General features: G+C 39.7%; 1 protein-coding gene across 5 annotated transcripts in view; it reads left to right on the plus strand.

Moving 5' to 3' along the window:
* Positions 1–16,574, plus strand: part of LOC309704000 (solute carrier family 24 member 2) — a 44,846-nt gene that overhangs the window by 17,254 nt on the left and 11,018 nt on the right. The window contains exons 3-5 of one of the 5 annotated variants that reach the window (XM_082528948.1): positions 3,027–3,065; positions 4,174–4,282; positions 7,099–7,113. In XM_082528948.1, the coding sequence (XP_082385074.1) occupies positions 3,027–3,065; positions 4,174–4,282; positions 7,099–7,113 (163 nt within the window). Of the gene's footprint in view, positions 1–3,016; positions 3,066–4,173; positions 4,283–7,098; positions 7,114–16,574 lie in introns of all 5 variants that reach the window. The other 4 variants (XM_082528947.1, XM_082528949.1, XM_082528950.1 and 1 more) reach the window with 4 other exon arrangements.

A 16,574-nucleotide genomic window follows, 5' to 3' on the forward strand; every position in this document is an offset into this window, starting at 1 on the left:
CCACTTTTGTGCTCTCTGATTGCATATGAGAAAACCTATAATCCACCACTAATATTGGAAATTCAGGAGTTCCAGCTCTGCCTGCAACATCTGCTCAGGTTCCTCTGAAAGTCCGTTCTTCATGGTTAAAAGTGGAGGTATTTTTTGCAGGATGTCACACCCTTCATCGATAATTCTGCACAAAGCAGTGTTACATGCATACGGCGGCGGAGGGACATTTATCTCCCTTTGCTGATCCGCTTCCAAGAATGATCCTGATGTGACATTACGTAAGAGCTGGAAAGCAGAGCCGGGGGTATTAGGGAACACAAAAACTCCAGAGAACATACTAATCTCCCTATGTGATTATTAGTCATAATATTTAACGCTGGCTTAATGAGCGACCCATGGCATAATCTCTATCTGGCACCTTCACCTGCTCTCTCCTAACCCTCCTAACTTGAATTTGGAGTTAAATAGAATAATTATGCTAGACGGTGCAGTGAATTACCCTGAAGATGGGGCGGAGGGAGTTATAGTCGAATAGCTTTGTGGAAAATCTCAGGATTAGTTCAACTTCTGCTTAATTTTTGGGGCGAAATGTTTAATTTCAGCTCTCTCGTTTCTGCAATTGTTCAGTTGCCGCACAGCAGCAAAACTAATATATGGTAAATTATGAGCTGTTAAACAGAAACAGCAGGATACAGTGGGACGTGGTGGGTAATGACGTTCACAGGGACTGCAGTGGGGATTTTTCTTATAAATAGAGCACGCTAACAAGTCCAGCATTTTTTTTTTGTTTTTTTTTTAATGTTCAGTTTAATTAGTTTAAAAGTTTCTGTATTATTATCAAAATGAAAGTGACTCAATTTATTGCTCTTTTTTCATAAAAACAAGAAATCTGTTAACATCCCACCCCTGCTTCGTGTACAGTTAGCAGATTTTAAAAAAAAAAAAAGTTTAATTGAATGCAGCGTCATTTAGAAAATTAATCAGCGTGTTGACAAGTTTGCAGGCCCTGTCTCGAAATTTGTGCGTTTACCCCGCTTTTTAAAAAAAAAAACAAAAACTCACAAGATCAAACTGAACTGGCGTCTGATTTTCATTGTACATCTTGCACCTTATCAATGCACACCAGTGCCGCCTCTTTCTACACACTGCTGTTTGAAACCGTGTAGGCAGCGAAACAAAGCCTCGGTGTTCTAAGATCTGAACATGTTCTCTTGCAGTTAGAAACAGAGGCCTTAAGCGACTGTTATATCGCACACATTTTTGGAGATGAAGTGAGCACAGTTCTGTCAGGCAGTTGGTGAAAGGCTTTTGTTTCAAAAATAAACTGTGTTACAGTACTCTGCTGTACATGCCAAAAAGGCCTGCTGAGAACGATGGCAGGAAAATCGAGCGATTGTTAAAAAGGCTCGAGTCTCTTTGGCACGAAAGTTTTTCACATTAAAACTGGCAGAACACACTTATTTGATTACTTGGTGAGAGTTAGATGAGCTGATCAGTGCGACTCTCTTAAGAGTCTCAGAAGTTATAAATACGAAGCTTCGGCTGGAGGCTCGTTAGCCCAACTTCTCACATTAAAGCAGCTGCCACAGAGATTGTATAAAGAAAGATGCCACATGTTAATAAGATGCTAGTGAGTCCTTTTAAATTACAGGACAGCTTGCTATTTCTGTCTAATCCTCAGTAAAGGGCTCAAACAACTTTAAAGATAGCTTGCATAACAACTGGAAAACTTTGAAACTGGTACATTATTTGGAAACCATTATCAGCTCTGATTTCCAGTCTACAGGCAATAGATAATCACTTAACTTGATCCTTACCTTTACCTATACAAGTAAACCCATGTCTCAACATTTTAATAGTTTTTTATGGCTATAGTCTAAGTATGTGCATGCAATATATGTCTTCGTTTTAATTTTGATGTCTTATTTCTGAACAATCATGGCGACGAAATAACTGAGGCAAAGTTATTCGTTTTTTTTCTTTTGCCATGAGTGAGTGAGTGAGTGAGTGTGGGTGTGTCTAGGTCCGTCAAACCGTATATAAGAGGTCTGTCTGCACCAAAAATACCTCTCGTCTGGACCACAGAATGTATATAAAAGATGGGCATAGTTTCTGGGTAAGAAGCCAATGCAGAAATGCCATAAATTGACATTTTTTCTAATGTTTGAGTACGAAAGAGGTCTGGTTGTGTATCTATACGTTCCTCATTTCATTTGACTGTGGCGACAGTAAAAACGGTCCTGGTGAGTTTACAGCCTAGATTGTTAAATTTGTAGTATCGTAAAAAAAAAAAAAAAAAATTAGTCATAAAGGAGGGTGATGCATGTGTTCCACAAATCGCTAACCTACGAGTTGGCTCTTTGGTCAGATCTGCTCCTTGTTTGACAAAACGCAACGACTCGTACAGCAAAAACAGTCAGCCTGTGGCTTCACAACAGGCCTGCGGATGACATCATGGTTGCTATGTCCATTTTTTATCTACTTAAGTGCTGATTGGGCAGCACTGTGTACTCCACCACCTCCATCTTTGTTGTCGTTTTATTTTACATTTATTTGTTTAAGAAATTGCTTTTAAAGTTCAATACATGCGAGTAACCGCATTTAATAATCTCAGTATTAAACAACCATTTTGCCATAGCAAGCCACCTTAACTCTTCGCCTATACTTTCACATAGCAACAAGAAGCACCTTAAATTCTGATGCGAGTTGACAGCCTTGACTTAAATGACTCAAATCGAAATGACATATTTGAGTGTATTTCAAGGAAATTTAAGTCGACACGTTCTAATCCTGCTCAGCTTGTGACTGACACAGTAGGCAGGCACAGCAGTGGGGAGGAATCTGTCCCTCAAGTCTTGTCCACTTGCATCACAGTCAGTCGTCACCGTCACTGTTACTGTGCCGTAATGTCTTTCTCTACTGTCTCGTCGTCTTGTCTCTGTGGTTGTGTGAGGCTTGCTTCACATCTGTGTCTTGTTTTCTCTTCCTCTTCCCCCCCTTTTATACTTCCTCTTCTCTTTGTGTTGGATGAGAAGGCAAGTCCTGGGGCGCCAGAGGATGACGGCAAGTTGTCGGTAGGTCCTGTCTGATTGACACTCCCCCGTCTTCTTCTGTGTTTGTCCCTGTTTCTGTGTAGATGTATTAGAGCAACTTCTGTTTCTCCCGCCATACTGTGAAGAAGACATGTACACTGTTATCTCTAACCCTCAGCCTCCCTCTGTGCCGAGAGTAGCTCCGTCTGTTTCCCAAAGCACTTCCTTTGCAACAGTTGCATTTGTGTGCAGCATGTAAAAGGCAATCGAGGAGGAAGCCTGGATTCTGAAAAAACACTTTTAATGCTTACGCAGTTCCAGCAGGTACAAGAGCTTCCATCCCGAATGCAGAGCAAGCAGATAAAACAGCAGACGGACATTCTCTGGTGTCGTACCGAGAATCTACAACTTTCTAACCCTCACACGAGTCGTGCCGTTCCGCTTGTCTCCCTTGCCTCCCGCTCACACCCATGGGAGGCTGTGAATTAGCACCTGACACCTCCTTTGCCTACGCATCACCTCTGATGAGCCATAGGTGGACACATTCGCAGCAAGCAGCTGTCACCTGCAACGGTGCCTAATTTCCCACAATTCTCAAGTTCCACCTCGGCTGCTGGAGCGACCTTGGCGAGGGTTGTTTTTTTTTTGGGGGGTTTTTTCTTCCGCAAAAGGAACTAAAAAAATGCCACACTAAGTGTAAATGCCTGTGACAAGCCCACGAAGCTTATATTTTTAAGAAGCTGTAGCACTTTATGATTTTTTTTTAAACTCGGTTGCAGGTTCTGCTTAGGGTTTTTTTTTATGTAAAATAGGATTAGGGAATCATATTCCAACTGGAAGCTTAATTGAAGGTGGTAGCACATCATATGCTCATGGACAAACATTGCAGTGACACGAATCCTTCTTTCTGTAATTAAAATGCTGTGGATTTCACAACAGTTAAAGCACCAAGTCCCTAGAATGATCTTCCCTCTAATGTAAAAATGAAAAAGCCTACAAAACAGCGTGGTTTTCCCACATTTAGCTCAATACTCTTGGATTAGAAATGGCTTTAGAGGAGTGCTCGCATTAAGGACATTTACTGGATACTGAAAGATTCCCATCCCCAGCAGTAGCAGAATATTTGACTGACGCTTGTCTCCCCTCACAGGCGCGGCCTCGCCTTCAAAGGGGAGGTAGTTCTGCCTCGCTGCACAACAGCTTGATGCGGAACAGCATTTTCCAGCTGATGATCCACACGTTGGACCCTTTAAGTGAAGGTAAACTGCACACAAAAAGAAGTTTTTAACACAAAAGACATACAGCACAGATATTCTTTTTTTAACTGTCCAACATTGTGTATTTCCAGATTGACCGAGCCTGGATCTTGTCTTCATTCTTGTCTTTAACTCTTAGAATTGTATTTTGAGATGTGTCAGAAGTGGATTAACTAAAAACATGTAATTCCTTCCACAGGAAGAGTGCTGTTGAGCTCACATTTTCTTAACCAATGAATAACATAAGTGTTATGATGAAAATGTTGGCTTTTATCTATTCACAAGCTCCCCGCGTACTTCTTTAAACACAGAAGCTCCACTGTTAACATTGAAAAGTACTTGTACAGTGTTGTTTGTATATTTAAAAAACAAACAAAAAAAAAACGGTCCATGTAAGACAAAGTGCACTTGGGGCTGAGGTGAAACACCGTTCTCCTTTAATCCAAGTCCATTAGCTTAGCTAAGAAAAACGTTTAAAAAAGGCGTCAGCGTCAGTGCTCGGCACAGGGGATGAATATGTTAATATGCCGGGTGAGGCGCGGTGTCATTCTCAACCCATCCTGAACGTGATGAAGGGAAAATGTTTATGAAAAGCAAACAGGGAGCAGGGGTTTGAGGAGGGTGACGAATCCTAATCCTTAAAAATGAATATTAATGTTAAATGCTGAATCCATCTTACTAGCCGATGTCATTTTTCCTCATCTTTTTCTTCCACCTTTTTGGTTTTCATGAAAGTTTACATTCAGTTTGGTTTGTTTGGCTGAAAAAAAGCATCACTGTCAATACACAGTAAAATATCTCATAGGTCCTACAGCAATGTGTGTTAGCACAAAAACAGAATAAATATTTTCCTTCTGGATTGATAGGACTGCATTAGCAATTGGCTGCTCTGTAGTCCAGAGGCATTTCAGCTTTCTCTGAAATGACTTTACTTTGCTTGAAAGCCAAGCTTGGAATGAGTCAGCTCAGGAAAGATTAATAAGCCTTAAAGTGCCCATTAACATGCATCAAATTGCTGTCGTACACTGAACCCAAGGCGTCCTGTCTCTGAGTGTATTCATCATCCCATCGTAGTGATTAATGGTAAATCACAGCCTGAGTGCAAGTCTGTAAGACCACTGTTGTGTATGCATGCATGTATATATGTACATGTTACACATAATCCACCCAGTTGGGTCCTCTTAGTGTCTTTTTCAAGGCATCTAATAGTAGTATTTACTAAGTTAAGCTAAGTTATGCGTGCAAGATATGAACTGAATTCTTTGTTTTCTCTTTGTTTTAACTGATTTATTTATTTGTGTCCAAAATAAGTTCCCATTTGCCAAAAAAAAAAGTTTTTAAAATGGTCAAACCTACTTTAGTATGAAAGCAGCCGAGATGGCAGGACATACCAAATTTGATTGATGAGGTCTTCTGGCAAATTAACGGCTGGAAATTAATTCTCTGAAACAACAGCTACAGTGTGACATGACACAATCAATGAATTCATTATTGTCAAGAACAAAAGCAACACGTTGGGCTTCCGATGATTTGCATGTATTATTTTGAAATTTCCATGTAGCACATCGGAAAGTTTTCCTCGTACTCCAATGGACATGTACCCGTGATAAGTACAGACTTAAGTACATCTGAAAAAGCACTTATCAGAGGCCTCATTTCCTTGGAACGCTTAACAACTTCATTGGCTGCAGGACTGCGAAGGCCCAATCAAGACAGACCCTATTGGGAGATGAGCAAATATGTTCTATAAACATTTACTGGCATCATTAATGCAAAGGAGCGTTTACTGGGTGAGCTTACGGCATAGAGAAGACGAACAGGTGCATCCATTTTAGTTGGAGGCTTGTGCTGTGTGTCCTTGTGTGCTCTTAGGCATTAAGTGTAGCTCAGCAGGGACGTGGGGAGCTGGCAGGGCTCCTTCCATACATTTTTCATTCGCATTTCTCAAAATAAGTTGTTCAGGCTTCAGTGCTGAAAGGTTCTTGTGCCAGTACTGAGAGCTGGTTAGCTTTTGGTTATTAGAGTTTTAGTGATTTAGAGTTTGTTAGATGTGTGTGTCCGTGTGTGTGTGTGGTCCTTGTATTGCAAACATTGTGGGGACTGAAGTGTTTTTACACATTATGGGGACAAAAAGCAAATAACAGCAACGATATGATATAAATCATATTTTCAAGGGAAGACAAGTTTAATTTGAGGATATTAGGTTAGAGCTTTCTTTCTTCTGCTCTGTTTTGTCTGTAGTGACCACAAAAAGTAGTTTGAATATAATCTATCTGTGTTGTTTCTTCAGCGTATGCCTTCATTGCAAAGTGCATTTTATATCTAAACATGTAAAACCTAAGATTTTAAATCTATGTGTGGCAATGTATATGTTTCTGTCATATCATGGGGATATGATTATTTACTTTGTTGCCCAGAGTTAGATGAGAATAACTGCACTCATATTTATTTGTTATTAACAGGACATAGCTACACATAGGATAACAGTAACAGTGTTTTTTTTAGCTATGCTACATGAGCTACATGCTACATGAGCTACATGCTACATGAGCTAAGCTAGCATCTCCTTCCTTCTGTCCCTTTTAATGCTAGTAGTACCTACTTTCTCATCTAACTCTCTGCAAAGACGTCCAAAACAAGTTTTGAGTTAATTTAATGCCATGAATGAAGAGCTAATGACATTTAATTTAACACAACCCTTTCTCATCTTGGAAATACCTATCAATGATTAAATGTTCGCTATTGGACTAAATATCACCTGGATTTATCTTGTCTCTGTTTCTGTCTTCTTATTTCTCTTTCGTTTACTGTCCCTTCAGAATTTGCTGACTCTGGTGAGTTACTCCTCTAATTTCTGTATCTCCCCCTGCTCCAAAACAATATGTTTGTTCTCATTCCAACAGCCTGGAGGCAACTCTTGTGCCCAGTGTGTCCCTTATGTATACATTTCCTAAGCGCCGATGTGCTGTATGTCAATTCTGTACCGTACCATCCCTGCAGACTCTCTTCTTCAGATATCTCATTCTCTCCTGTGGGTGCTTTTTCCCTGGAAACCCTCTGTTACCATTTCTACATTGTTTTCCCCATCGTCCCTAATCCTCTCTCTCCTCTTATGAACTCCTTTGTGATTTTTAGCTTTATAAGTGCTGTTTTTTGTGAGACACGTTGAGGCCCAAAATAAGTGCTTTGGGTGTTCCTGTCAACATTGTATGTCACTCTAGGTCTGTGAGGCTAAGCAGATATTTAAGCAGACAGAATTTGCTGTGGGAAAGAGACAGAGTAAATGTGTCAGCCTTTTGCTTAGGTCATGAAACGGCCTATCTGGAAGACGGCGAAATGCTGTCAGTTGATTTCTCAGCCCTTTTTATATCCCCGTGGTCAGAATTCTGGTTAAGCTATATGGAGCAATTAACCAGTGGACTGAAAGTGTTTCTTTGTGCAGCCTTTTACAATAAGCTGTGGACAAAAAACTATCAGCATTTAAATTTAGCTTAAAAAAACAGCAGCTTTCTTGATGTTGTTGAGGTGAATCTCCTACAGTTTAATAATAGACCTTAGAACGTGCATGTTTTTCATTGCAGGGAACATTGTATTAGTCTGGTACACTTAGTTCTGGGCACAAGGACCAGCATCTTTTTTTTTTCCCATCAGTGTGGAGCTACAAACAATATCACTTAGGAGTGGCATCAAATATTGAACTACTCAGAGAGAATGGGTGGGAGAAGGGAAGAGTGGCTCTAACTCTACTGTCTGAACCCTCAGCAGACTGCTGAAACAAGTTTCCCAAAACAGTACTCAGAATTCAGGCTGCGTGCTTCAGTAAAATGTATCACTCTCAGATCTGAACTGTGGTACTGAGTCTGTGCTTTTCCATAGCTGCAGTTGACCTCAGTAATCTTTGTTAGGTTTTTTTCCTGAGGTAGACGGGAAGTTTTGCATAGGCTGAGCAAATAACAGACAAACTCACTAAATTTGGGTCAACTAAAAAAACAATCATTTCAGCACATAGCCTGTTTTTTCAGTAACCTAGCGAGACCAAAGGGGTTGTTTTCTTTAAAGTTTTAGACGTTGGTATAGAAGAAAATTACCAAAGGGCAACAATTTAGGTCCACGTGTGTGTGTTTGTACCGAATTACAGAAAACACCCCTTAAATTACACGAGGGTCTGAATTTTCAGTGCAGTTATTATTAAAACAGCCATTTAGCATGAGGGTTAATCCATTCTTCCAGCAAGCATTTCCAGTTTTCCCCACATAGCTGCCTTGCCTGCCAGCAGTACTGTCTGTGCCGTGACCCAGACCATCGATTACATGGTTCAATAATGCACTCACTGTCACTGACCTACCACCCCTTGGGCAACGGAAATATATTTTCCACGTATGCAGATATAGTCTATTGACATTTTGGGTTAGATCTTTTTTTGTATCAACTTAACAATGTTCATAAAACATAAAAGAAAGCTGAAATATAAGATGACATGTTAACATATTTACTGTAGAATATAATCAGAAGAGATATTGTTTCATATCCTGCAGGAATGTGAACTCATTTTACATTGTGGGCCACATGCAGCCCACTTAGACCTTACGCCGGCTAGACGAGTGAAACCTCCTTTCTGTCAGTGTAAAGAAGTTTAACTACACATTGAATCCCTGAGATAGCGTCATGTAAAAAACAGAAGTGCAATTTCAACAGCACATCTCACTTTTTCGACATAATAGAGAAATGCTGCTGGAGTAAATGGATGAAATAAATTTATAAAATTACAGAAAATAATTCTCTTAGCTAAGTTTTTGTTAATTTTTCTTTCTTTTTTTTTACTGTGGACCCACTGTAAAAATAATATATTTCTATAGTTATAGTGAAAAAAGTTTCCTGTCATTTGAATTTTTAGCTATTAATCAGGTACTTTGGTATTGTATGAAAAGCTTTGGGAGGAAAATCTGCGCTCTTCTTCATATTTTCCAGTAAGCCAGTTTGGAGTCTTTGGCGGGCCGATTATGGCCGCCAAGCCTTATGTTTGACACCCCTGATAGATAGTTTGACTTGATTTCTTGCTGTTGCCGTAGGAGCCATAGACATAAAGTTAATGTAATTTAGTTTAGCATAAAAACTGTAACCAAGTAGTTACCGGCCTCTGTTCAAACGTAATCAAATACTACGCATATGTCACACCCCCTCCCATGCCCTCTGATCCACCCCGCACTGGGTGGGTGAAAGAATCAATGCTAAAAGCCTTTTTGCTTTTGCACAGGCTGTGAATTTCCCTGACACTCCAACCCCCAGCAGACGGAGCGGACTTGCACGCACACTCTCACGCATGGCTCACCAGAGGTTTAGAGGTCACACCACAAGGACAAGAGGTCCCTTGGTAAAAAACAACAACAACAACAAGCCTCGCTCTCTCTATGGAGTTACAGCGGGTGGACCGTGCAGGCAGTGATTGTGTCTGGGGATAATTGCCCTCAGGGCAGCTTTGTAGAGACTGGACGTAGAGTGGTAGTGTACTTCAAACCAAAAATAATATAACGATATGGGATTGAGACGCTTGTCAAGTAGCACCGCATATGAGCAAGGCATTTTGCAATGAAATGTGATTTCATCTCATTAGATTGTGTTTTCATGGCTGCCAAGTCTCACATTTGGCATGAGATTTTCACCATAATCCTCTCACACACTAGCAGAGTGGTCGCCCACTGTCGGATATTAGTGTGAACGATGTAGGCATGTGGGTGGGAACATATAAAGTGCTTATTGTACTGATGCCTACTACATGGCATACTTGCAAAGTTAGGGTTAACCAAAAGGTTTATATTAACTTATTTGGGAACTAGCCTCTGTTAACAGGCAGACCTGGTCAAAAATATCAACTTAGTACCGTCAGCTGAATCAGATAAAGAGGTCAGATAAAGGTCAGACAAAAACACAGCAGCACAATAAGTGAGGCATAAAAGGACAAAGTGATTTAAAACGTTTAAATTATTTGTAAATGACATGTGGTTTAATGGTAGTGTTTCAAAGGAAGTTTTTCGTCTTGTTCCAAGCCCATTGTTTGCACTGTATAAAAAAATAGTGTTTGAAACAGCTTCTTGGTTCTTCGTCAACGAGATTAGCCACCGTGATGATTCAGTCTAACGGCTGTTTGAAACAGGAGAGTGGATTTTACATCAGCAAACAGAAAGATTTCCAAGAATAGCTTTAATGAAAAGGTACATGTTATTCTACTTTGTTGCCAGTGAGGTCCTTCCAATGATGACGTTTGGTTAAACTTGCTGTAGTTAGTAGAACATGCCATGTTCTCTTTAGTTGAAAATAGTTGCTCACGCTCTTTTCGAGGTAGTTTTTTGTGATGGTTCAGGATTCAAGCTGTTTCATGTGCTCCCAGTCTTTATGTAATCCCAGACTGGCTCCATGATGTGAACATCAGACCTTGTGGTGGCCATGTGCTGCAGGGCTCTTTATTTTTGTTGGTGCTGAGAATAGTTTTTTGCAACTGTATGTTTGGGGGTGATATCAGTATAGTATGTAGAATGAATTTGGAACCAGACCAATTTGTTTTGCATGGTGGATAAAAATGTAAAGATCTAGAATATTTCCTCTTATGAGCAATCAAAAGCAAATACTGTGAATGGCTTTATTTAACATTTTACCACCTGACATACAGGTTAAAACACCAGTTGAAATACATGGGTAGAGGAAACGAGGAAGGGGAATTTAAAAGTCTGGTTGTGAGATTTCGTGAAGATGTAAAAGTATATAGGAAGATCGGTGCATTGCTAAAAATAAGTAGAAGCACAGCAGCAGTAATCAAGGGATATAGAGGGAGCCTTAGTACCACTAATCAGAGTCTCAATGGCTTTCTTTCTAAAAAAAAACTTGAACAGTCTAGCTCTGAAGATCAAGGCAATTGCTTCATATTTGTCAAAGGAATTCTGAGTTTGCTGGAAATCAGAGTTTCTGTCGAAGCTTACACGATCAGAAGGCAACTGCTGATTAACAATACTTACTTTTTGGCAGAAAACTATGAGATCGAACTTTGATAAATATCCTTAAAAGAAGAAGCCTGTTGAATATCGGGAAGACATGCTCCAGTAAGATGAAAGCAAGATAAATGAGTTCAGCTTAGATGGATTTCGGCACGCTTGGGGGGCTAGGACCACTAACGGTGAATGCGTGCTCCCAGTAGTGAAGCATGGAGGTGAGCCTGTGATGATACTTGGCTGTATGAGTGCAAAAGGTGATAAGGAATGACATTTATCAATGCCACCATGAATGTCTGTGGATATGCCAGATTACCTCATAGGATGACTCTCATATTCTTGAAGCCAGGCAGAAGAGGAAAGCATGCCTGGCTTCATTATCAAAAGTTTCTAAAGAAGAACGGAGACTAAGGACAAGTTGGTCTTGCTTGGTGTTAATTGGTTGGTGTTGCTTTTTCTGAATTTGCATGTGGCGCAGAAAGACAAACCCCCATGCAGAGAGAGCTTCTGGAAAATAGTGGCTCATGAATTAAAAAGATATGAATCTTAAAGTCAGTCGGGATAAGCTTCAGTGGCCCCGTGTCCCTGAATTGGACAAGCAGTTAAGAAAGTGGCTAAATGGATGGATGGATTCCATAAATCTCAGTAATGTGTGCTGACTTCTGGACCTGTATTGTTAATTCTGGTCAGAAGGGAATATAACTACTGTCTGGAGTTAAGTTAGTTTATCTAGTTAATGTAACATAAACTTACTATTCTATTTAAAGCGAATCATCGCTTTTTTTGGCCATTTATTGTTGAAACAGCGTGGGAGGCAGAAGTCTGCGGTCCGGTGTCCTCTGCTCAGCTGCTTCACGTTCAGCTGTTGCTGCAGGTTTGAATTCCCAGCTAATTCATCATGCCGATGTGCTGACTGTCTATTTACTGTAGCATGGAAGAACTGCAGCAGTAAGGGAATCAAATTAATTGTTCGGGTTTCATTGTGGGAATAAAATGCCGAATCATCAAGCCCCTGAATAAGCTTGTGCGCAGAGGAGAGGAGGACTCATCATTTTGTTGCATGTTGACCCAGTATATTCTCTTCCGACTGTCCTCTTCTGTTTGTTTTCAATATATCTTTTTATGAACCTCTGATCATTTTTTTTAATGGTGGTATACTGATTGCCCCTTCCCCCTCCCTTTACCGTTGGCAGGCTCTTTATCAGACTGAGTTGCTGAAAGACTCTTGATGTTTTGTATTTGCAGTTGAGTCCTTGCTTTGTCTTTGCACTTATGCAGTGATGACTTGGGGAGATTTTGTCTCTCTGTATGTGACTTCTTGTGCTTCTTGTGTGACTCTGTACAGAATGTGATGTGAGTAGAACCAGCAGATCTGTCTTGTTCTGTCATGTTCACTCTTTTCCTTTTCTCTGTGTGTTTGTTGCCTTACCCTTGTCTTTTGCTGTGATGTTGTAGAGCTTGGGACTTATGGGAAACTAAAATATTATCACTCAATGACTGAGGAAGGTAAGCCTGAAAGTTTTCATTACTTGATTCTTTGAGACAGCTTCTATCATCCCTCTTGTTTTTATACTCCCCCATCTTCATCACGAAGCAACACATCCAGCCCCATTATTATTTATTTATTTTTTTGCCTGTGATACACAGTTTGCATAATTTTGCTTTAAGTTGATAATCTCGCTGAGATTTCACTGGCATAAGTGCAAATCATAGTAGCCATGCCATTTTTTTTTTTTTTTATTGTACTTTTTGTTCCCATTTTTGGTTTTTGGCATATTTTTATATTTTTTCCCCTACGAATATGTACATACATATTGTGTGTTACTGTGTGTAGTGTTATTATGACATTTTATTTATTAGGTATTTTCTGAAAATTTCTAAATTTGCTTCTTTTGTTTGACGTTGTGTAAATTAAGACATGCATAATGCAGGCTGGTTTAACTACAAACGCACACTTACACGGCCAATATTGCATTCAGAAAACACACAAGGTCTTTTTAATGTTTTCTCGTCTTTGCTTGTTTTTCCCTGTTACCCATCTGCGTCTCTGAGCAATACAGCACATCATCCATTCCCCAGCACTTACTTCGAGGTTACACTTGCACCAGAAGCAACGTTTCTGAATTTGGCAAACTGGAGTGACTAATCCACCCAGTGGTTGTGTAACAGGCAGAAATGACAACGTTTTTTAACCCACACTTCACAAACTGGTCTTTTTGTTGTTAAATATTTTTTAAGTTAAAGAATTTAACTAAACATTAACTGTGTTTTTTTTTTTTGTTTTTTTTTTAAATTCCTTTAAGATGGCAATACATACATTTCCCATACATAGCAATCACATATTTATAATTTGGGTGGAGTGTTATTTTTGATATTTGTGCTTTTATGCTAAAACAAAGTGACAGAAAAACACATTTTTAAAATTTGCGTTAAAAAAAAAATCAAAAAATGTAACCATATTAAGTAAAAGCTCTGTTTCCAAATAACAATAAATAAGGTGGAAATGGCAAAAAAATTGTTATAAACTGCATTTGGTAGCTTTACTTTTAAAAGCAATTTATTAGTTTTGAATATCACTGTCATTAAAGGGTAATGTGTTGCGTTACAATGTTAGCTGCTGAGAAAATTCATGTTTTATTTTATCTTACCAGATTTAACTTTATAGTAATCTCTAGTAAGCTGGTTATGTTGTCCAGTTTAACCTCTGAGTATACTAACTTTACCTCATGGTGAGTTCATGGTGACAACAAGCTTGTTAATTTTCCTCATCACAGCTAACTAAAATCTTTCCGCTTCAGAGCTGTAGCACTTGCATATTCCTCCTCCTCAACATCGCCTCGCCACCTTTGTAACTAGTTGAGCTTAGACCTCAATCACTCAGGCCTAGAGACCTTTCAACAACCTTGTGGCATCCACTAGTTGCAAGGGGAAATTATGTATTTCCTGTGAAATTGATTCACAAAACCACATTGGAGCAGGTCTAGAGATCTTAATTGAAACTCTGTAAACCACCAGTCACTAGAAAAAAGTGTGTATTCCACAACCAGCGGGTGTGAAACTGATTGCAAAGAGATTTGCTATGCTACACCAAAAACGTCTTTGTGATTGCTTTGGTTGCTAGTAGGTTTCCAGGGTGAGAAGAAGTTTCCATGGAAGACGCCAAACTGCCTGCAGATACTTGCAAACTACTTGCTAAGCTGTAGTGAAACTGAAAAATGTGATGCAAAGTCGCCTTTTGAAATTGTTTGTGGTTGACGTTTTAAGGCAAAGCTTTTACTTTGAAGGTGAATGTTTTTCATTTTCGGTTTATTTTCAGCTTTGAGAGTAAATGTCAAGTTTTTGCAGACAAGTCGACGTCTTCCACACAAACTGTGAGCGACTGCGCCAGTCAGCTCCCTGTTTTTGAGTGGCGACAGCCACCAACCTCCAACAACCGCTTTCCTGCAACTTGGGGAATACACATTTTCTGAAGTGACCAGAGGTTGCCGTGGGGTCACTGACTGGTCTCTACGCCTGTGTGACTGAGGCCTGGAGGTGCTTTTTCAATATCTAAAAATTATAACCATGACACTAATTAAAACACATCTTCCCACAAGATAAATCCTGCCACCTTTGCCATATCACTAACTGAGCTTAACATGCACACTTACACAGCCTGAGGATTGAAAGCCTTCTACTAGTACATGCAACATACTTCAAGGAGTGGAAAGGCAAAAGAAATGGTGTGATGTCATCAGACAACAAAAGACACAACGGTATATGGTAACTGATTGCGCATTCGAATAATTAACCAATTATCTGATCCACTTAATTGCTTTAATTTGCACATTCGTTAAAACAAACAAACAATTAAATAAATAAAGAATCAGAACACCTAAACAAGTTTCTTTATACTTTGTTACAATACCAGTGATAACTGAGAGAAATAAATAGCTAGATTCCTGCTAAAGCTAACTTGCTGAGGTGATCTCAGATTCTGTGGATTATGTATCTAAAATGATAAACTTCCTTCTTCTTGCAGCTTCTGTAGTAACGGCTCTTTGCTTTCACAGGTCTTTATCAAAGTTAGATCTGAAACATGACGCCAGTGTTTTGTTTTTTTTTAGCATTTCTTTTGCATACCTACAGCAGAAAGCACAACCCTGTCAGTTTTATGCCCAAGTAACAAGATGATGATCTCAGACTCCCCCATCCATAAATAAACACCCACTTATCCATGAATAAACGCGCACAAACACACACTCGCTAAGACAACTAACTGACAATGACCGCCTAAGGTGAGTGTCGTCAAGACAGAGGAATGTGTGATTCTGTCTTGTGAAAGTCGGGAGTGTATGTGTGTGTATTTGTGCGCATGTGTGTGGAGGAAGGGCAGGGAGGGGCTGAGCGTTGCCAAACAACAAAAAGACAAAGTGAGAGAAAGATGGTGTTTGCCAAAGACGAATGAGTGAGAAAATCCGAGGTGATAGAGAAATGTAGAGTGAGACAGAGGAGGCACGAAGGCGGCCGACGGTGACTTGGGGTGGTTAATGATTTTGCCAGAAGGTCACAGACAGCGTTCACATGGCTGGGCGGAGTATTCGTATTGACGCATCACTGTGTCAAGCACTGACGAATCAGCCATGCATTTGTAAAATGAAACAAAAAAAATCTTTTGCATTGATTGCAGCCGGGTGATTTGGATGAGGCAGGAGAAAAGGGAAGGATTGACACGCACAGTTAAATTAAGCACGGATGCACGACAGCACAACGATTAATGATGCGCACAGAAAGTACGTGCTGCATAGGATAAAGTCTCTTATATTACAGGCTGGTGTGTAAAAAAAAAAAAAAAAAATACTGAGAGCAACCACTACTGCTGAACTCTGACCTGGAAGCTGCACAACTTGGTGCTGGAATCGTATTTCTCCTTGTTTCTAGGCTATATTTGTGGTCTTTTGGGGGGATTTCAGGCTGTAGGGATTTTATCAAAACTCTATTGCTCCTCAGTTATTGCTAGTGATTAAAATTGCCTTGGATGAGCCATTATTTACAATATCAAGAATGCACACAAATTATATGAGCCACAAGGTCAAGGCTTCAATCCAGTCCACTGCATCACACCATTACAAAATGGTTTCACAGAATCAATTAATGTTATCTACAAACTAATACGTACCAGCAGTTTTAGAAACATCTGTTCAAATTCTCTACATTTATAGTTATGATAATTTTTTTGTCTTGGAGTAAGAGATTAGCTGTGATAATGATCAAATTAGTTGCTTCCTGGATTAAAAATTTGAACACAGCCTCTTGAATCTTTAAATTTGTGATTT

The sequence above is a fragment of the Aulonocara stuartgranti genome (genome assembly GCF_965226115.1).
Source record: "Aulonocara stuartgranti genome assembly, chromosome: 3".
Lineage (NCBI taxonomy): Eukaryota > Metazoa > Chordata > Actinopteri > Cichliformes > Cichlidae > Aulonocara > Aulonocara stuartgranti.